At 38.2% G+C, this 22,316-nt stretch overlaps 1 protein-coding gene across 10 annotated transcripts in view; it reads left to right on the top strand.

Moving 5' to 3' along the window:
* Window positions 1-18,184, top strand: part of LOC139964611 (band 3 anion transport protein-like) — a 146,277-nt gene extending 128,093 nt beyond the window's left edge. For all 10 annotated transcript variants that reach the window (XM_071966352.1, XM_071966354.1, XM_071966353.1 and 7 more), the window contains 10 exons: window positions 1,399-1,617; window positions 5,831-5,979; window positions 6,178-6,372; window positions 9,049-9,366; window positions 9,483-9,572; window positions 10,600-10,766; window positions 11,061-11,314; window positions 14,134-14,303; window positions 15,781-15,954; window positions 16,854-18,184. In XM_071966352.1, coding sequence (XP_071822453.1) covers window positions 1,399-1,617; window positions 5,831-5,979; window positions 6,178-6,372; window positions 9,049-9,366; window positions 9,483-9,572; window positions 10,600-10,766; window positions 11,061-11,314; window positions 14,134-14,303; window positions 15,781-15,954; window positions 16,854-16,901 — 1,784 coding nt within the window. In that variant the 3' untranslated portion in view covers window positions 16,902-18,184. The remainder of the gene's footprint in view (window positions 1-1,398; window positions 1,618-5,830; window positions 5,980-6,177; window positions 6,373-9,048; window positions 9,367-9,482; window positions 9,573-10,599; window positions 10,767-11,060; window positions 11,315-14,133; window positions 14,304-15,780; window positions 15,955-16,853) is intronic.
* The last annotated feature ends 4,132 nt before the right edge of the window (window positions 18,185-22,316 follow it).

The raw sequence follows: 22,316 nt of genomic DNA on the forward strand, positions 1-22,316 counted from the left end.
TCGTTAATTGTGTTACGTACAGCATAGCTGATGTTCTAGTTTAGTGTTTCATTAATTGTGCCACATACAGCATAGCTGATGTTCTAGTTTAGTGTTTCGTTAATTGTGTTACATACAGCATCGCTGATGTTCTAGTTTAGTGTTTCATTAATTGTGTTACGTAGAGCATCGCTGATGTTCTAGTTTAGTGTTTCATTAATTGTGCCACATACAGCATAGCTGATGTTCTAGTTTAGTGTTTCGTTAATTGTGTTACATACAGCATCGCTGATGTTCTAGTCTAGTGTTTCATTAATTGTGCCACATACAGCATAGCTGATGTTCTAGTTTAGTGTTTCATTAATTGTGTTACGTAGAGCATCGCTGATGTTCTAGTTTAGTGTTTCATTAATTGTGTTACGTAGAGCATCGCTGATGTTCTAGTTTAGTGTTTCATTAATTGTGCCACATACAGCATCGCTGATGTTCTAGGCTAGTGTTTCATTAATTGTGTTACGTACAGCATCCCTGATGTTCTAGTTTAGTGTTTCATTAATTGTGCCACATACAGCATCGCTGATGTTCTAGGCTAGTGTTTCATTAATTGTGTTACGTACAGCATCCCTGATGTTCTAGTTTAGTGTTTCATTAATTGTGTTACGTACAGCATAGCTGATGTTCTAGTTTAGTGTTTCATTACTTGTGCCACATACAGCATAGCTGATGTTCTAGTTTAGTGTTTCATTAATTGTGTTACGTACAGCATAGCTGATGTTCTAGTTTAGTGTTTCATTAATTGTGCCACATACAGCATAGCTGATGTTCTAGTTTAGTGTTTCATTAATTGTGCCATGTACAGCATAGCTGATGTTTAGTTTAGTGTTTCATTAATTGTGTTACGTACAGCATCGCTGATGTTCTAGTCTAGTGTTTCATTAATTGTGCCACATACAGCATCGCTGATGTTCTAGTTTAGTGTTTCATTAATTGTGTTACGTACAGCATAGCTGATGTTCTAGTTTAGTGTTTCATTAATTGTGCCACATACAGCATAGCTGATGGTCTAGTTTAGTGTTTCATTAATTGTGCCACATACAGCATAGCTGATGTTCTAGTTTAGTGTTTCATTAATTGTGCCACATACAGCATAGCTGATGTTCTAGTTTAGTGTTTCATTAATTGTGCCATGTACAGCATAGCTGATGTTTAGTTTAGTGTTTCATTAATTGTGTTACATACAGCATCGCTGATGTTCTAGTCTAGTGTTTCATTAATTGTGCCACATACAGCATAGCTGATGTTCTTGTTTAGTGTTTCATTAATTGTGCCATGTACAGTATAGATGTTCTAGTTGGTGTTCTTTGAACTGGTTTCTTTGACTCCTGTCTCATTTTGTTTATTGTTGATTACCTATGACAGGGCTTCTGAAGGTACCTGACAGTCAAGAGAAGTTATACCTGATGGATCCATTGAAGAGAACAGGACAACCTTTTGGTGGTCTCCTTAATGATGTTAGACGAAGACTGCCACAGTATTGGTCAGATATCAGGGATGGCCTCAACTTTCACTGTCTTGCCACATTTTTCTTTGTATTCCTGGCATGCGTTGCTCCTGCCATTACGTTTGGTGGTATTCTAGGTGAGACTCTTTTGCTTTATGCTCATAGCATACATGTACCACTTTCTTACCTTTGCTGTTTTATTTTATTCCTTGCTGAAAGCAAAAGAAATCATTGCAATCATGATGGTACACGCGTGTGTGTGTGTCCCTTTGGCTTGTTAACACGATAACTCACTATTAAAAAGTTGGATGAACTTCAAAGTTGGTATGCAGATGCACCATATTCAGTTCTCAGCTGCATTTGTTTTTGTTTTGGCTGGGATCAAAGGTCAAACTGGGTCACCAGAGGTCAAACTGAAAACATTGTAAACATGAAAACTCAATATTCTAAAAGTGGATGGACTGTAAACTTGGTATGTAGATGCACTGTATTGAGTTCTTGGCAGTTTTTGACTTGGATCAAACTTCATACTGGGTCACCATAGATCAAACTGTGAAACTTTGTAAACACGATAACGCAATATTCTAACGGTGGCAGTGTTCTCCGCAGGTCATTTTTTTGTCCGGGTGGTAATCGCCGTCCTGGGGGTAATCGCCGTCCTGGGGGAGGGGTCTACCCCCTCCCCTTTGGAAAATTTTTGCCCTCCGAAGGTGGGCTAGACGCCAAATGGTGCAATATTTGGTGCTATATTTGCCTTGCATGTATCTCCAGGAATTGCTATTTTTTAGGCAGTGTTTTAAATTTTCTCTTACGTTTGCCAAATGAAAAAAAATAAGAACACTTCAAAATTGTTGCTGAAATATGAGTAGTAATGAATAGGCCCTAAGTCCAATGAAAATTTTTTCTACACTGTGCAAGGCTAACCCAACACAGCCTGTGCTTGACTGGGATAACTGCCAAGCTCAGGCATATCAACCAATTATCAGTCCTTATTAGACAGATGCACACAATGAATGAAAGAATGATAAATAGATGATCAAATAACAAATTAGTCTTTATTTATTTCAACACCAACAGGATAACAATTGCAGTGAGAAAGTTGAAAAGAAATAAAGTTTATCAACTTCATGACTTTTGAAGTTCGTAAAAACCCGTCCTTTACAACATTCACTGTATAGAGAACAAAACTCTGAAAATCAGTAGACAAATTACCAATTGTGTACGAAAAGTAGGTTGGAACACCTTTCAAATTTTACGAAAGCTCGAGCAAAATACTTTCGAAAAATTCACGCGAAACTGGCATTTCGTGCTAAATGCAACTAATTTCATGTAAACAAGGCTCTAGTACACCCATTTATGAATTAACCATAAGACCACATCTGGTGTTGAGCGGCAGAAAAAGAAAGTATTTTCTAGAATTTTCACAAAAAAAGGAAAAATTACTATCCTACCATAGTTAAGTGTATAGTAAATAGCCTAACCACTTCGTCGGTTACGGATCTCACGTAACAACAAAAACACAACTTAAATTGTATTTTGCGAAGTTGACGTTCTCTACAAGGACATGGAAACAATATTTAGCATTTAGTTAATCATGCCAAGTGGCCTAAAACATGGGATTGCACGTTTTACTTTCATAAAGATGGCCATACTGTAGCTATTGAGGCCTTGATATCGTGCTATGTCTGTATGGTATAGACTGTGCCTGGTGATCATGGGGAATAGATTGTTTTGTTCATGCGAAGGAGTCAGTTGGCTTGAGGTGTGTTTTACTTACCCTAATGTTACGGGGATATTTACCTACTTTTCTTGAACGTATAAGATAATATTTCGCATAACTTTACCGATCCTTTACTGACTGACCTAATTAATTCTAGAGTGGAGCCAAAATAGTTTACTCCATGAAAAGTTTTTTGGAAACGTGCCAAAAATGTTAAAAACAGGTGTTAGACAGGGGGTTGTTTTGCAAGGTACCTGGGAAAATTCGAAACACATGAAGCCAGCCTACCGTGATATTTAAGTAGGGTTAAACACTGCAGTTGTAAACTGATGTACGTATCGTGCACGCTGTTCATTGTTAGGCAATCTAGAAACGGGGCTTTGCCGAACGTAGTTTGTTTCATAATATCGACAGTTTTGTAAATCGTCGCGGCCGCGGCAGAAACAAAACATGTAGTTTCGATCAAATTCGTCACTCTTAAAGAATATGAGTGACTTTTAGAAAATGTTTGACGAGGTGCCAGTGTATTTTTTTTTGTCCGGGCGGCCGAGTTTTTCGTCCGGGCGGTAGCTTTATGTCCGGGCGCTAGCCAGCCTTTTCAAATTTTGTCCGGGCGGCGCGCCCGGACAAAACCGGTAGTGGAGAACACTGGGTGGATAGAATGTACACTTTGTATGAAAATTCACCATATTGACCTCTTGGTTGATTTTGATTTTGATTGGATCAAAGGTCGTACTAGGTCAGCAGAGGTAGAACTGTGAAAACCTTGTGAACATGATAACTCAATATTATAAATTAGATGGACTTCAAACTTGGTTTGTAGATGCACCATAGTGAGTTCTCAGCTGTTGTTGGGACTAAAGGTCATACTAGGTCACCAAAGGTCAAACTGGAAACATTGTAAACATGAAATCAAGAAGACAACATACTGAGTAGAGAAACCCTATTGAAATTGGTGGAGGTCAAAGGGTCGTTTGCAGTCAACTTTTAAGTCAAAGTCTAATAACCTAGTACTTATCACCCTCTTATTTTAATTCTCTGGGGGCACATTGTCTCCAAATTTGCCATTTTATTAGCTCATACCAGCATGCTGGTGTGAGCTATTGTTACAGTGCGGCATCTATCACTGTATCACTCTATCATTCTATCACTCTATCACTCTATCCGTCAACAATTGGTAAAACCGCTCCCACTCGCACAGTGTTTGATGGAATTTCATGAAACTTGGACACAAGGACCATTGGGTATAGGGCCATCAGAGATGGCCCGAAATTTTGGGTCAAAGGTCATCTGTGGGCCATAATGGGCCATTTTGTGGAAATATGCAAAATGCTTCTTCTCCTACAGATTCCATGGTACAATGTTGAGGGTTTGTCACAATAGTACTATGGAAGTTTTACCTTCAGGGTGTTCATGAATTTGAGATCAAAGATCAACTAGGGGTCTTTTGTGGCCTGGGCCGTGGCCCTATATTTTCAAATTGCTTCTGTTCGTACAGTGTATGGCCAGTTATAATGAAACTTGGTCACAACGTTCCTCGGGATGAGGGTTACGAGGGGTGTTCGGAAAATTGAGGTCAAATGTCATTTAGGGGGTCATCGGGGTTCGTTCTTTGTAATATTTTCAAACATCTCAATCTCCTCAAGATTTTGTTGGATCATATTCAAAGTTGAACTGATGATTGTTGGATTGTGTATGAATAAGGTGATGCCTAATAAGTTTTGGTCGAAAGTTAATTAATTACAATTAATCCCCATTGTTTAAAAAAATCTGAGCCTTCACATTTTTCCAAAGCTCCTTTGATTTGTCTCCCAGTCTCTGCAGTGTTTGTTTACATTTGTGGTTAAGCTCTGCAGAGGCTGTTAGTGGAATTAAAGCAGTATTGGAAGTTGTTATTAACTGTTGAACTGTAAGCATGAGAGCCCTATAGCCAATCAGCACTTGCCGATTCTTAGAAGTCTTTGAGCCTGAGGTATGTAAGCAGCCAGACAAAATTGGTAGAGGGGAGACAGTTTAATAGGGTAGGTAAGTGGTATTGTTTGAGAGAGTGGGTAAAATAGGATTTAAAGGGGGAAAATAGGAATTATAGCCAGTGGTGTGGCCAGGATTCTGCTAATGGAGGGGGGGTTATCCCTCATGGGCCCAAAATTGGTAGAATCTGAAATTTGGTGTGCCATAAAGTTTTGTGGGCCCTACATTTTTAAGCTCGAAAAGGTATGAGCTTCTGCACCATTGGTGCTCTAGTCTATGATTTATCTAGATTACTTTTGCTTTGGCATTAAGTTGTGAAATATCTCAGTTTATATACAATGTCATGAAGAGCTCTCATTCAATAATAACAATTATTAAACAGATCGTTGTAAGCTCATAATTGTCCTTTTATTCATAGTGCCTATATTTCACATAGGAAAACTGTTCTCTCTAGAAAAAGTTCCTTACCAGAGAAGAAAATGGTTGATGTCCTCAAAGGGAGTGCTACAAAATGTCTGATGGTTTCTGGTTCTCACTAAATTCTTGGACAGTTTGTTTTAAACACACCAGCTGTACAAGAGAAGAGATTTAATGCTGCTGCTTGATGTAGCTAGAGATGTTGGAGGCTGCATTTGATATTACTTGTTTTGTTTTTGCAGGTGAGAAGACGGATAACTGGATGGGTCTTGTTGAGATGATGTTATCTACATCTGTTTGTGGAATGGTATTCTCCATAGCATCAGGTCAACCTCTCATGATCATAGGGGGTACAGGACCTGTGCTCATCTTTGAAGAATATCTATACAAGGTAGGTAGAGCAATTCACTCCCTGTAATACTAACCCAAGCTAAGGAGACCAGCTCACTCCGTAAAACAGATAACAAAGACTACCGCTCTACATTATAATCCAGTTTTCTTTAATAAAATGCAATTATTTTACAGAAGAATATCACAGCTGTTGTTAGTAACAGAAATGAAATTTTATACCAATATATCTTTTCTGCAGTTTTGTGAAAATGTTCATGTGGAGCTCTTGCCATTCCGTGCTTGTATCGGCATATGGGTATTCATCATTGCGGCTGTGGTCGTTGCGCTAGAGGGCAGCACACTTGTTAAATACTTCACAAGATTCACTGAAGAGATCCTTGCTGCTCTAATTTCTTTCATTTTCATTTATGAAACCTTTGATGGATTAAAACATGTAAGTAGTGTTTTCATCTTTTTCTTTCTGTCTTTTGATCTTGCCTAAAATAGTTTGTTTTATATCTGTTGTGCCTTCAATATATGCATCCAGAAAGATATGTTTAGCATCATGACTCCTCTTCTCAACACCAAACTACCCTCAGGTTCTGAAATACCAAAAGACTGAACATTCCCTATGACAAAAGGTCCCACTCCCATCCTATTTTTGAAATATATGTATCTTGTACAAATCCATTATCGACTGATAAACAAGTTACAAAACCAGCATCAATAACAAAGCAAATGTATTAAAGAGGCTATGACATGAAAAATCCTTCTAATCGAGAGTAACTTCCTCTGAATCTATGAGAAAATCTATGTTCAAATCTATCCTCATATATCCTCATTAGACATTAATGTTTTAATATTTGCATCCGAAAACAGATCTCGGTCGAGCACTAGTACTAGTAGTACTAGTATTAGCATTACTACACTGAAGTCGCAATAGACGAAGAGATTTTGCTGTATCATCTAAATTAACACCCCCTTCATTGCCTTCATGCCATTGGCTGGAAACTCACTTCTGATTCTTTGGACTGCACAAAATGGTAGCATAACCCTGAGGTGTCTTGATAGGAACCCCCAGCACCTTTGAACCAGTTGACCATAGGCTATGCATCTGTACTGGCTGAAGAAAAATTATGTGAAAGTTCAAAATGAATTAATGTTGGCCCATGATGTCCACAATAACAAGCAGGGATACAATGTACAGTTATGGTTATATTTGTTGTGAATTTAAACCTTCCATGTTTCATGAGCATTCTTTTGTTTCAGACAATTCATTTGCAAAACTCCAGGCCTAAGTACTAGCCTAGTAATAATGAGTATAAAATGACACATATGCCTACCTAACATGGCTGCATAATGCAGCTTACGTCCCGAGCCAAACTTTCAGTATGCAACCAACCCTACTACTACTACGCACCATACATGTATGAATACATAGCCAACACACTGTACATCTGGGCTGTAAGGATTCTATGGTTGTAAGTCACCGTAACACAACGCACAGTATGGTTTAGGCAGTTCCGCGAATTCCAACAACACATGCACAAAATGGACTGGATTTTGTTTTAAATGCTTTGTTAATAAATACTCACCACGTTGTATGTTCCTTGCAACAGTTCCGAACGGGTTTCTTCTTCGATATGTTGTGGAGCTTCAATTTCGGCTTGTTTAACAGGCTCGAACTGATACGTAACAGTAACACCTCAGGTCCACCCTCAATGTTCGGTTCAATGTTGGCATGATCATCGCCTTCACTCTCTGCTTCGAATATGAGAAAGGGCACTCTAATTCTAGCCCAATTTCACTGCCTGGTGAAGAACCACTATCACTTTGAACTTCAGTTGCCGCATTTGGTTCTAAATCTGACATTCCACAGGAAATTTAGATTTGATTTCGCGCCGACTTGTTATCGATTGTTTTGTGTATTTATGTACACTGCTTGCAGGGAAGCATGGAGCTATTAACAGTGTAAGTAAGATATATGTTCGGAGGAATCAGCGAGAGCAAATAGTGTTCCTAAGATGACGTCACATGACGTCATGAGATAAGTAAAATTTTCAGGCTAACGAACTTTTCAAGCCTGAAGAGGGTAAATTAATTCTCAATTTTCGAAGCGAAAAATCAAGTTTTTAACTGGCAGAATGGTAGATTTATGTTCTAGAAAACATGCTTAGATGGATCCAAAAATGACAGGACGTTGAATTTTCGTTTCATGGCCTTTTTAACACATTACAAAGCTCTTGAAGACCTTTCAAGACAATGATATTTTAAATGCTAGACATTTTGATGGGATACTCTTAGAAGGACCTTCAAGACAATAATATTTTAAATACAAGACATTTTGATGGGACACTCTTAGAAGGACCTTTCAAGACAATGATATTTTAAATGCTAGACATTTTGATGGCATACTCACAGAAGGACCTTATAAGACAATAATATTTTAAATGCTAGACATTTTGATGGGATACTCTTAGAAGGACCTTTCAAAGACAACTTCTCACCTTGAATTGTGATAGGTCATTTGGAACACTTTGTATCTTTAAAAATGATATATTTGTTTATGGATTTGTTTTACTACCATCAGTAATGACTTGTAAATTCTCATCTTATAATTGGTTAGTTACAGGGATATCATTTTACAGTGTATTATTACATTATTAGCTGTATAATTAACATCACATAGCTGGCTTTAGGGTTAGGCCCATAACCCTATCATAGCTAAGCTACAGGGATATAATTTTACAGTGATATATTACATTTTAGCTGTATAATTAACATCACATGGTTAGGGTTAGCCCCTCAAGGGGCTCATGGTCCCCCCCCCCCTGCAGACAATATATTATAAAAATTCCTAGTGAAGAGTACATAAACAAGTACACATAACATGCATGAACTGTGCAACCTAAACAATTGAGAATTCTCCCACATTGTTTGAAAGTTGTAAAATATAGCACAATTTTTCATCTAAGCTCCCTCCATTTTATCAAATATATCAAGGGGGAGGGCTGCCCTCTTCTGGATAAGATAGCAATTCAGCTACCCCACTCACCCCCCCCCCCCCTTCCCTAACAGCCCATTCTTATTTCTGTTGTAAATTGCTTCTTGTCTCTGTTTCTGATTGCAGATATTTGTGTCCGATCCAATTCTTGAGGACTATTGCCAGGATGAATATTCCAATCAAACAAACTACACTCACAAAGAAGACTACTATTTTGATACATCAACTTCCAATGAAATTTTCTCTGATATTAGGAATCATAGTAAACTGCTGTCAAGTTATGATCAACCATCCTCTCCAGGTTCACAGGTGGATTCTTGCAGCCACAAAAGCCATCCTCCACAACCAAATGTTGCTCTTATGTCACTGATACTCACCTTGGGAACATTCTTCATTGCATATTTTCTGAGAATCTTCCGTTACAGTCGTTTCCTTCACAGAGAGGTTAGTTTGTTTAGTGTTGTACATTTACTATCATCCTGGAGGCTTTGCCACTAAAATTGTTTTTAAATTTGAATTTAATATTAATCATAGTTGTCAAATATATTATTTTGTTACAGGTGCGGAGAGCTCTGGGAGATTTTGGCATAGCTATAGCAATATTTACTATGGTGCTGGTGGATGCTGCAGCCAAAAACACAGGATCGCAGGTACAGCAATAGCATCTACCTTTACTAAACTATAACATTATGTGAACAACATTAAGAATTTAGGAAATGAAGATTGAGCAGTTTGATGTCAACTTCATTGTTATAAAATATTAATATAAAAAGTGTTGAACATTTACCCACAAAATAACAAACCACTAAACATGTACCCTTTAACAGTATACAGTAAACATGTACCCTTTAAAAGTGTGAAATAAAACATGTGATGAATTTATGTGACACGACAAGGAACAACAGCATGGTACTCCTCACACCATCCTCAATGACTTCTCACACCATCCTTAGTGACACCTCACACCATCCTTAGTGACTCCTCACACCATTCTGAGTGACTTCTCACACCATCCTCAGTGAATCCTCACACCATCCTCATTGACTCCTCACACCATCCTCAGTGACTTTTCACACCATCCTCAGTGACTCCTCACACCATCCTCAGTGACTCCTCACACCATCCTCAGTGACTTCTCACACCATCCTCAGTGATTTCTCACACCATCCTCAGTGACTCCTCACACCATCCTGAGTGACTCCTCATACAATCCTGAGTGACTCCTCACACCATCCTTAGTGACACCTCACACCATCCTGAGTGACACCTCACACCATCCTCAGTGACACCTCACACCATCCTCAGTGTCTCCTCACACCATCCTCAGTGTCTCCTCACATCATCCTGAGTGACTCTACATACCATCCTCAGTGACTCCTCACACCATCCTTTGTGACTCCTCAAACCATCCTTAGTGTCTCCTCACATCATCCTGAGTGACTCTACACACCATCCTTTGTGACTCCTCACACCACCCTCAGTGACTCCTTACACCATCCTTAGTGTCTCCTCACATCATCCTGAGTGACTCTACACACCATCCTTTGTGACTCCTCACACCATCCTCAGTGACTCCTCACACCATCCTTAGTGACACCTCACACCATCCTTAGGTGCTCCTCACACCATCCTTGGTAATTAGTAACTCTCTCAAGTTTTTTTCTGCTGATATTTCAGAAAGTTTGTATTCCAGGCAGCTTGCGACCAACAAAACGTGGCCGTGATTCCTGGTTTGTAAACCCATTTGGGCTGAAAGACACTACACCCATTTTTGCCATATTTGGCGCTGCAATACCAGCATTTCTACTCTTTATTTTGCTCTACATGGAAACACTGCTGACTGGGTAAGTTAAGAGAACCTACTTGGGGCATAAACTAGGCTGATGAGAGTTGAAATAGACTCTTTAATTATCGTCAACATGTATTCCTTTGGACAATGCACATGACAAACTGAAAATGTTCAAAGAAACCATTGATTACATAAGTTACTTCAGTCCTCTAACTATTGAAACAATTAAGCCCATTTGGCTTGTACTGATGATGAAACAGCTGATTAAACTGATAAATTAGATGAAGATTATGAAGATACCTCACATCTTTAGGTGAATTTGAAATTATGAAATATTCAATCTTTACAGAATGCTAGTCAGCAAAAAGGAGCATAAGTTGAAGAAAGGTACTGGCTTCCATCTTGATTTGTTTTTAATGGGTGTGCTCTCAGCTGTGGCTGGTCTCTTTGGTGTACCCTGGATGTGTGCAGCAACTGTAAGAACAGTTTCTCATCTCCAGAGTCTCAGCGTCATGACCAGAAAGAATCCTCCAGGTGTTAGACCAAAGTTGGACTACATCATTGATCAAAGACTCACTAACTTCCTTGTGAGTTTCTGTATAGGTAAGTGCATTTAAGAGGAATAGGTGATTCTCCATTATAAGGATAAGTGCTCTGAGAGGGAGAGTGGACATGTATATAGGTAAGTGAGTGCATCTGGGAGGGAGGGTGAACCTGTTGTATGTAGGTGATTGCATCTGAGAGGGAGAGTGGACATATTGTATGTAGGTGAGTGAGTGCATCTGAGAGTGAGGGTGAACCTGTTGTATCTAGGTGATTGCATCTGAGAGGGATAGTGGACCTTTTGTATATAGGTGATTGCATCTGAGAGTGAGGGTGAACCTGTTGTATGTAGGTGATTGCATCTGAGAGGGAGAGTGGACCTGTTGTATGTAGGTGATTGCATCTGAGAGTGAGGGTGAACCTGCTGTATGTAGGTGATTGCATCTGAGAGGGAGAGTGGACATGTTGTATGTAGGTGATTGCATCTGAGAGTGAGGGTGAACCTGTTGGTTATAGGTGAGTGCATCTGAGAGGGAGAGTGGTTATGTTGTATGTATTTGAGTGCATCTGAGAGTGAGGGTGAACCTGTTGTATGTAGGTGATTGCATCTGAGAGGGAGGGTGAACCTGTTGTATGTAGGTGATTGCATCTGAGAGTGAGGGTGAACCTGTTGTATGTAGGTGATTGCATCTGAGAGTGAGGGTGAACCTGTTGTATGTAGGTGATTGCATCTGAGAGGGAGAGTGGACCTGTTGTATGTAGGTGATTGCATCTGAGAGGGAGAGTAGACATGTTGTATGTAGGTGATTGCATCTGAGAGTGAGGGTGAACCTGTTGTATGTAGGTGATTGCATCTGAGAGTGAGGGTGAACCTGTTGGTTATAGGTGAGTGCATCTGAGAGGGAGAGTGGTTATGTTGTATGTATTTGAGTGCATCTGAGAGTGAGGGTGAACCTGTTGTATGTAGGTGATTGCATCTGAGAGGGAGAGTGGACCTGTTGTATGTAGGTGATTGCATCTGAGAGGGAGAGTAGACATGTTGTATGTAGGTGATTGCATCTGAGAGTGAGGGTGAACCTGCTGTATGTAGGTGATTGCATCTGAGAGGGAGAGTGGTTATGTTGTATGTATTTGAGTGCATCTGAGAGTGAGGGTGGACCTGTTGTATCTAGGTGATTGCATCTGAGAGGGAGGGTGGACATGTTGTATGTAGGTGATTGCATCTGAGAGTGAGGGTGAACCTGTTGTTTATAGGTGAGTGCATCTGAGAGGGAGAGTGGTTATGTTGTATGTATTTGAGTGCATCTGAGAGTGAGTGTGGACCTGTTGTATCTAGGTGATTGCATTTGAGAGGGAGAGTGGACATGTTCTATGACATGTAGGTGATTGCATCTGAGAGGGAGAGTGGACATGTTGTATGTAGGTGATTGCATCTGAGAGGGAGAGTGGACATGTTGTATGTAGGTGATTGCATCTGAGAGTGAGGGTGAACCTGTTGTATGTAGGTGATTGCATCTGAGAGTGAGGGTGAACGTGCTGTATTTAGGTGATTGCATCTGAGAGGGATAGTGGACCTTTTGTATATAGGTGAGTGCATCTGAGAGGGAGGGTAGACCTGCTGTATAAGGTGAGTGCATCTGAGAGGGAGAGTGGACATGTTGTATGTAGGTGATTGCTCCTGAGAGGGAGGGTAGACCTGCTGTTTATAGGTGAGTTTATCTGAGGGTGGACCTGTTGTATATAGGTGTTTGCATCTGAGAGTGAAGGTGGACATGTTGCATTGAAGTGATTGCATCTGAGAGGGAGGGTGGATCTGTTGTATGCAGGTGATTGCATCTGAGAGTGAGGGTGAACCTGTTGTATGTAGGTGATTGCATCTGAGAGGGAGGGTAGACCTGCTGTTTATAGGTGAGTTTATCTGAGGGTGGACCTGTTGTATATAGGTGTTTGCATCTGAGAGTGAAGGTGGACATGTTGCATTGAAGTGATTGCATCTGAGAGGGAGGGTGGATCTGTTGTATGCAGGTGATTGCATCTGAGAGTGAGGGTGAACCTGTTGTATGTAGGTGATTGCATCTGAGAGGGAGGGTGGATCTGTTGTATATAGGTGATTGCTCCTGAGAGGGAGGGTAGACCTGCTGTATAAGGTGAGTTCATCTGAGGGTGGACCTGTTGTATATAGGTTAGTGCATCTGAGAGTGAGGGTGGACCTGCTGTATGTAGGTGATTGCATCTGAGAGGGAGGGTGGATCTGTTGTATATAGGTGATTGCTCCTGAGAGGGAGGGTAGACCTGCTGTATAAGGTGAGTTCATCTGAGGGTGGACCTGTTGTATATAGGTTAGTGCATCTGAGAGTGAGGGTGGACCTGCTGTATGTAGGTGATTGCATCTGAGAGGGAGGGTGGATCTGTTGTATATAGGTGATTGCATCTGAGGGCGGACCTGTTGTATATAGGTGATTGCATCTGAGAGGGAGGGTGGATCTGTTGTATATAGGTGATTGCATCTGAGGGCGGACCTGTTGTATATAGGTGATTGCATCTGAGGGTGGACATGTTGCATATAGGTGATTACATCTGAGAGTGAGGGTGAACCTGTTGTATATAGGTGATTGCATCTGAGGGTGAACCTGTTGTATATAGGTGAGTGCATCTGAGAGGGAGAGTGGACATGTTGTATGTAGGTTAGTGCATCTGAGAGTGAGGGTGGACCTGTTGTATATAGGTGAGTGCATCTGAGGGTGGACATGTTGCATATAGGTGATTACATCTGAGAGTGAGGGTGGACCTACTGTTTGTCAGTGGACCCTTCTATAATTGAATGCATATAAGAGGGAGGGTTGGACCATGTTCTTAAAATTCCTTTGTTCTTTTTGCAGGTCTCCTAGCCTTTACTTCCAATTTGCTGGAAAATATCCCCATTCCTGTGTTACTTGGAGTCTTCATGTACCTTGGAATCAGTTCATTGAGTGGACTCTCTCTTACAGAGAGGATTAAAATTTTCTTTATGCCGAGCAAACATCATCCAGATGCAGAATTTATACGAACAGTAAGCATACTTAAGAATACTTAAGCATACAGTAAGCATACTGCCCTCCATTCAAATCATAAACATCATCGTTAGTTTTCAACATGTATTTCCAATGATACTATGTGTGTGTGAATTGCAAATACTGCTGTCACACCTTGTCAACAGGTAATAGTTTAACACAAGGACACACCTTTCAAAGAATTCAAACTACTTTCTCTGGAGTGTTAACCCTGGACAACGAGTTTATCCGATTCATATGGTTACAAAAGTACAAAACTTTTTGTCACTGTTGAGATATGCTTGACCCTAAGAATGTTTGGGGAAATGATCAGCTTTACACCAGACACATTCAATACTTTGTTGTATTTGTTTGCAATATGTGTTTATACAAATTCCTCAAAGTAACAGTCTTTCTACAAGCCCTCCCAATGTCCACCATGTACCACAATTACCAGTTTAGCAATCCTGGGTTGTTGATTCCTTGCTTTGTGATGGCATATGTACATGTGCTTATGTATGTTAGTGTGTGACACCTTGGCCTTAAAATGTCCATACTAGGCATGTGGTTGCATCTTAGACCCCAATAGTCATCTGCAGTGATCACTACACAGATCAACCTTACAAAGCACATGAGCCCAATTGTTATCCAAGACAAGGGCAAAGTCAGAAAACCCCTTTTCATTTCTCAATAAATGAAAAATCTCATTTGCAGCACCAACTTGCATCTAAGGCCAGGTGAAAATGCAAAATTATTTACAAAATGGAGTGGGTGTTGAAGTGTGCTATATTGCACCAAATTGCATCTGAGGCCACCTGGAAGTGCAAAAAATTCCATAGGGGAGGGGGACACCCCCTCCCCTTAGACCCCTCCCCCAGGCAGGCCATCAGTCTTCAGCCCCCCCCCCCACTTAAAAGTACCTTCTTACGCCACTGATGCAAGAAGCTCATTTGAAGTCAAAGTCTGAAAACTTTGTAAGAGGCTTGGGTTCAGCAGAAATGATTGTATTGTAGGACCAGCTGCTATAACAAAAGGGTTGCTAGGTTTTCTTGACAAAACAAATTCAGCAAGACTTGCATATTGCCATTAGGTGACAGAAGTAAGTGAATTTAACTTGCATAATGCCATTGTCATTAGGTGATAGAAGTAAGCCTCGTCATAATGAATTTAACTTGCATAATACCATTATCATTAGGTGACAGAAGTAAGCCTCATCATAGTGAATTTGACTTGCATAATACCATTGTCATTAGGTGACAGAAGTAAGCCTCATCATAGTGAATATAACTTGCATAATACCATTGTCATTAGGTGACAGAAGTAAGCCTCATCATAATGAATTTAACTTGCATAATACCATTGTCATTAGGTGACAGAAGTAAGCCTCATCATAATGAATTTGACTTGCTGACATATTGGTCAAATCACATGATTGATTGGATTGGATTGAGGCAGTATTGACGATACCTTTAATAATACATTTCTTTCTTTGCTAAGGTCAAACTCTGGAAGATTCACATCTTCACCCTCATTCAAGTGATTTGTTTAGCTGTGCTGTGGGCGGTCAAGAATTCAGACATTGCTATAGCCTTCCCCTTCTTCCTGATCCTGCTGGTTGTCTTCAGACATTGCCTGAAGTTTTTCATTTTTAATGACATGGACCTTGAGGCTGTAAGTTCATATTCTTTATCTTCTTTGTAATCATTCCTTAGGAGGTAGGAGGGGTGGGGGGGGGGAAGGTTGCTTAATGATGGTTCATTTGTATTTCATTCACAATGCACTACTTCCTTCTAGTTGATATCTAGATTAAACAAAAATCAAGTATGAATAAGCAACAAGAAAGTCTCATGTACAAATATGTCATTAATTATCAATATTTATTTATTAATATTGTGTTACACTCAGGCCCTGCACCAATAAGCTTAATATTTAAGCTGCATCAATTTATTCTTCATATTCATATTTTAAGGGTTTTGTTGTTTTGTTGTCATTGTAAAGCATTCTTGAACTTGCTTAAGCATGAAAAAAGCGCTATAAAAATTTTGGTCAATAATAACAACCTCCTATCACTACAGATCACTACAATCTTATATCACATTACCAATTATGTCAAGCTGCTACATAATCCATAACAGTTTCTATAAACAGCGGTGCAGTTAAATACATTCACCCTTAGAGTGTATGAACTGTTGTGTCACGGAACCTTTACATTTCCTACTAGGCCATTTCAAACAGCATTATTTCCCACAAACTAGGTTAAGTTGTCAGACTCTTCCCATTTGTGAAATCTGTATGGCTGTAAGCAGCAGCAGCAATAATACTACTTGACATCTACACCTGTTGCCATCCTTTGACCTAATATATGCAATGCTCATACACTGTATAACTCCAATGTGGCTTTAATATTAGGATGAATATTATATTTTCACAAAGGAAAAATTAAAGACATGTAGTAATCCCCTCCCCAATACAATGAAAAGTATACTTTGTTTCAAGTTTACTGTTATTCTATATTTGATGTAATGCATTCACATGTTAGTGCTATGTTATCAATAAACTCCATATTACAGTTAGACAGTGAGGATGAAGATGAAGTTGTTATATCGGAGGAACAGTAATTGAAGAAGACAATGCTGGACAAAACTGGACAAAACCATCAATGTAAAGACATATCAAAAGGACATTCAGAGAGCTCCAAAACTGTTTCAGATACATTGACAAGATAACATGGCAAGCATAGCCAAGTGGGTAAGAAAGAGATTGAATTCACTCTTTTTATTCACTCTTGTTATGTATACCAATTATTGGGATGCTCTTTAAACAGTACAGAAGAATATCAAGCTAACATCTTTAATAATATGGTAATAGCTGTCATGTAACCAATCACAAACCAGAACTAACAACCTTTCATCAATGAAGTAGGTCAAGCACCAGTGTCAAGTTTCCTCAAAGGCTTAGAAAGTATTACAGTCTTCCTTGCTTGTGAGCCAAATCAACAGAGCTAGTGGTAGAAAGTGAATATTAATTAAGAGGAGTTTACAATGCTTCCAACAAGAATAAAACTGGTGTATTTTCATTAAGTTTAGTGAAAGCTATTTCTTAATTTTGATTCTTCTGTCAAATGGATACCATATTATCATGTGTTATATTTAACTATGTTGCAGTTTGCCATTTCCATAAACTGTAATCAGTTATGACATCCGAGTATGAATGCCAAGATAAATTCTTAGTCTTTTTTTTTCAATTTGATAATATTACAATTGGAGTATTGCTTCATATAGAAATACGGGCAGGTCAAACTTGATTTTACGCAAGATTAACCTGGACAGCAGCAGCATTCCATTCAGTCGAGTGATTACCCTCAGTACTACGGATATTCAACCTGATGGCAACAACCACTAATCAAAACAGTTGTACATAGTTAATTAACCAGTTCATATTTAATACAGCTTTTTAGTATTTTAAGGTGTTGCTACTTCCACTGTAACCTTATGCAATAAGTTCCTAAGTGAATCTATAGCTACCTAGATTTGCCAAATTGTATAATCATTTTCAGTATCCACAAGCAACAGCCATTATTAACCTTTATCTTTGGGTGTGGGGGGGGGGGGGTTCATTGGAGATATTGATTTAAAAAAATTAATAACTTCAAGAAAGAAATATTGTGTTTAATTGTTGTGTTTATAAAATATGTTTAGACAAAAATGTTTCCATACTATCAACTATTAATCAAAACAGTTCTACATTGTTAATTAACCATTTAGTTCATATTTAATACAGCTTTTCAGCATTTTAAGATGTTGCTACTTCTACTGTAACCTTAGTTATGCAATAAATTAATAGCTGAATCTATAGCTACCTGAATTTGCCATATATTGTATAATCATTTTAAGTCATTTTAAATCCCTTCAATTTGGGTGGGGGGGGGGGGGGGGGTTCATTGGAGACATTGGTTAAATAAATTTAATTGCTTCAAGAAGGACAAATTGTTGTGTTTTATTCTTGTGTTTATAAGATATGTTAAAATATGTTTCCATGGTACTTAAGGCAACATTTAGGGAGCAGACTAAAATTGCAAATCACCAAGTGGTCCAACATTATACTACATCATTCTCTTATTGCAAGGTAAACTGCAACAGTGTAACTAGTTCATTTGTATCCAATGTCACAGCAATACCACCAACCTTGAAGCCCTGTTAGAGGGCAATATGTTCTCTTCTTACTTTGTCCAGACCTGAATAGTGTTATGCAGCATGGTAATAAAAAAACACTTCTTTGTTCATACACATATATATCACAGCATAGAGACACAGTGACAATGCAAACCTCATAACCACTGAATTATTTTGTACTAAAGTGTTATTGTATCACAGGTCATCAGCTAGTAATCAATGAATTGTATCCTTTTGTATCCTTTGGGATTTGTGAGGGTTTATAATACAGTTAGCCTCATCTGCAATTAAGATCTGTCGGGTGCCATGAATTTACTTGAGTCAGGTTAATTTAGTTAGTCCTATCAGTGATTACATGTAACTCAACATACATCTCTGTCTACTGATCTCTACTACTTCCTTCTGGGTGACTTTAACATTGACTTACTAAAAGTAAATGAAATATTTAACATACAGAATTATCTAGATGTACTATCACTCTATTCACTCTATCCATTGATTGACAAACCTACTAGAATAACTAGCTCCACATCATCCCTGATTGATAATATTTTTACTAATACTACTAGTAACCCAATTAAAAGTGGTGTCTTTGTCACTGACATTTCTGTTCATTACCCCATCTTTTGCATTTCAAATAATAAAATGGAAAAAAAACCTACCACAAATATCTTTAAGAATAATACTTCACAAAAAAATATCGAATACTTGAACAATGAACTTAACAGTGTTGACTGGTCTATTGTCAATAACGACCATAATCCTGAGACAGCTTTTACTAAATTCTCAGAAATCCTTATTCAAAAGTTTAGCAAATGTTGTCACTACACCAAAGTAAAACAGAAAATAAAGTATAAAAAGTCCCCTTGGATGACCACTGCAATATTGAACTCAATTAGACATAAACGTAAACTGTACTCCAGGTATATTCGATCTCCTACACCAACCCATAAGTTACTCTACACAAATTATAAAAACATGCTTACCACTACCATAACTCATGCTAAAATATACTACAATAATCTTATTAATGAGCATAAAAACAACTCCAGCCAAATGTGGAAAGTTATCAATAAAATCCTCCACAAAGACAGAAAAACTCAGGGTAATAAGTTTTTTGTCAATGAACACGACTTAACCTCTGATGAAAATATAATTGCTAATGGATTCAATAATTACTTTTCTACTGTTGCCAAAAATTTAGGAGATAAATTAACCAATGGTCATCACAACCCACAAAGTTTTGTAAATAGTAATATTTTCGAATTCTTTTGTTATGTTCTCTACCAATGTAGATGAGGTACGTCTTGTCATATTAAATTAAAAAACGGTAATTTAGTCCAGGTTATGATAACATAACAAATGATGTTCTTAAATATACGATGGAAGCTATAATACAACCATTAACACATGTTATCAATCTTTCATTTTCAAAGGGTGTATTCCCATGTCAGTTAAAAATTGCTAAACTTATTCCAATCTTTAAAACTGGTGACCCCAAGGTTTTCTCTAACTATAGAGCTATTTCACTTCTCCCTTCAATTTCTAAAATATTTGAACGCTTAGTGTATGATAGGTTGTACAAATTTGTATCAAAACACAACATACTTTATTCAAATCAGTATGGTTTTCGAAATAATCATTCTACTTACATGGCCGCCTTACATCTTATTGGCAAAATTGCTACCGGATTGGACAATAGACAATCAACTGCCGCAATTTTCATAGATCTCTCTAAAGCATTTGATACTATTGACCATAATATTTTAACGGATAAGTTACTTGCCTACGGTGTACGCGGTACAACGCATAGCTGGTTCAAAAGTTATCTAACAAATCGTCACAATTATGTCCAGATTGGCAGTAGTTCCTCCCAAATCGTGCCACAAGGATCCATCTTAGGACCTTTGTTATTTATTCTATACATAAATGACATTCACTATTCGTACAGAAAATCTAACTTTATCTTATTTGCGGACGATACTACTGTGTTTTATCAAAATAAAAATCTTAATGATACTCTTAAGGATGTCGAATGTGAATTTCATCATATATCTGACTGGCTTAATTCAAACAAACTATCTCTCAATATACTGAAAACTTATGATATTTGACAATAAAATTCATGACACAAGTAATATAATGGTTGTACTAGTATACAACAGATAAAAGCATCACCTCATACAAATTTTCTAGGAATAACAATTGATGAAAATTTAAATTGGACAGAACACGTTCATAATATCTGTATTAAAATTTCAAAATCTAATGGCATCATCAATAGAATAAAAACCATTTTACCCCGGAGTGCACCTTTAACATTGTATAACACAATTGTGCTCCCTCATTTGAACTATAGTTTCCTTCTGTGGGGATGTACTCACAGAACAACACTTGAAAGGTTATATAGACTACAAAAACGTGTTATTCGTAATATTTGTAATACATATTTTAGGTGTAATACTGCACCTCTCTTTAAAGAGCTTAAAATTCTTACTCTCTTTGACCTATATCATTATCAACTTGGTATTTTTTTATATAAATTTCAGAAAGGTACGCTCCCAGTAGCTTTCAATAATTTTTATTGTAGTAACTCAGAATATCATACCTTTAACACTCGTTATAAACGCTCTTTAAGTCAACCATATTCTAGAACTATCCGCAGCCAAACACAAGTACGAAGTACTGGGGTACATTTCTGGAACTTACTTGATCAAGATATCAAAAACTCAAATACTCTTAACTCATTTAAAAGAAAACTCAAACATTACCTTTTAAATAATAGTACAAACCACACACGCTGAATTGTTACAGTCTCTTTGTATGGATTTGCTTTTACCTTTCTTCGCTTCCTCTTTATATTTTTTTCTCTGCCTCTCTTCTCTCTCTGTACTTATGTGATTTTTGAAATTCTCTTTTGTTTGTTAAGGGTCCAGACTCGAAAAGTCTCTACTTACTTCTGGTTCCTCCACTTCCATTACCGCATATTTTGAACTTTGTTAATTGTTATTTCATCATAATGTGAGTAAATCACTCATTGACTCTGTTACTGTTTACGTATATATGGAAAGTGGAAAATAAACTTGAAACTTGAAACTTATACTTCTTGTGTTAGTCCTATCAGTGATTACATGTTACTCAACATATACCTCTGTCTATTGGTCTCTACTACTTCTTGTGTTAGTCCTATCAGTGATTACATGTTACTCAACATATACCTCTGTCTATTGGTCTCTACTACTTCTTGTGTTAGTCCTATCAGTGATTACATGTTACTCAACATATACCTCTGTCTATTGGTCTCTACTACTTCTTGTGTTAGTCCTATCAGTGATTACATGTTACTCAACATACATCTCTGTCTATTGATCTCTACTACTTCTTGTGTTAGTCCTATCAGTGATTACATTTTACTCAACATACATCTCTGTCTATTGGTCCCTACTACTTCTTGTGTTAGTCCCATCAGTGATTACATGTTACTCAACATACATCTCTGTCTAATGGTCCCTACTACTTCTTGTGTTAGTCCTATCAGTGATTACATGTTACTCAACATATATATCTGTCCAGGGGCGGCGATCTGTTTCAAATATTGGGGGGACATTTGCTTGGATGCAGGCGAATTACTATCAAAGCGGAGCGCCACCACTGGTTAGCGCGCCGCGTACAAGAAAATTTTTGGTTTTGATAGCCCCCCAGATCACCGGAAATGGCACTTCTCGGGCTTGAAAATGACCGACCAGATGTACACTTTTGCCTGAGAACCAAGTTTTTCCTAATCGTTTTTTTTTATTTTTTATTCATAACCTTTTTTCAAGATTGTCACCAGTCACACATCATATTCGACAGTATTGCATC

The sequence above is a fragment of the Apostichopus japonicus genome, chromosome 23, assembly GCF_037975245.1.
Source record: "Apostichopus japonicus isolate 1M-3 chromosome 23, ASM3797524v1, whole genome shotgun sequence".
Classification (NCBI taxonomy): domain Eukaryota; kingdom Metazoa; phylum Echinodermata; class Holothuroidea; order Aspidochirotida; family Stichopodidae; genus Apostichopus; species Apostichopus japonicus.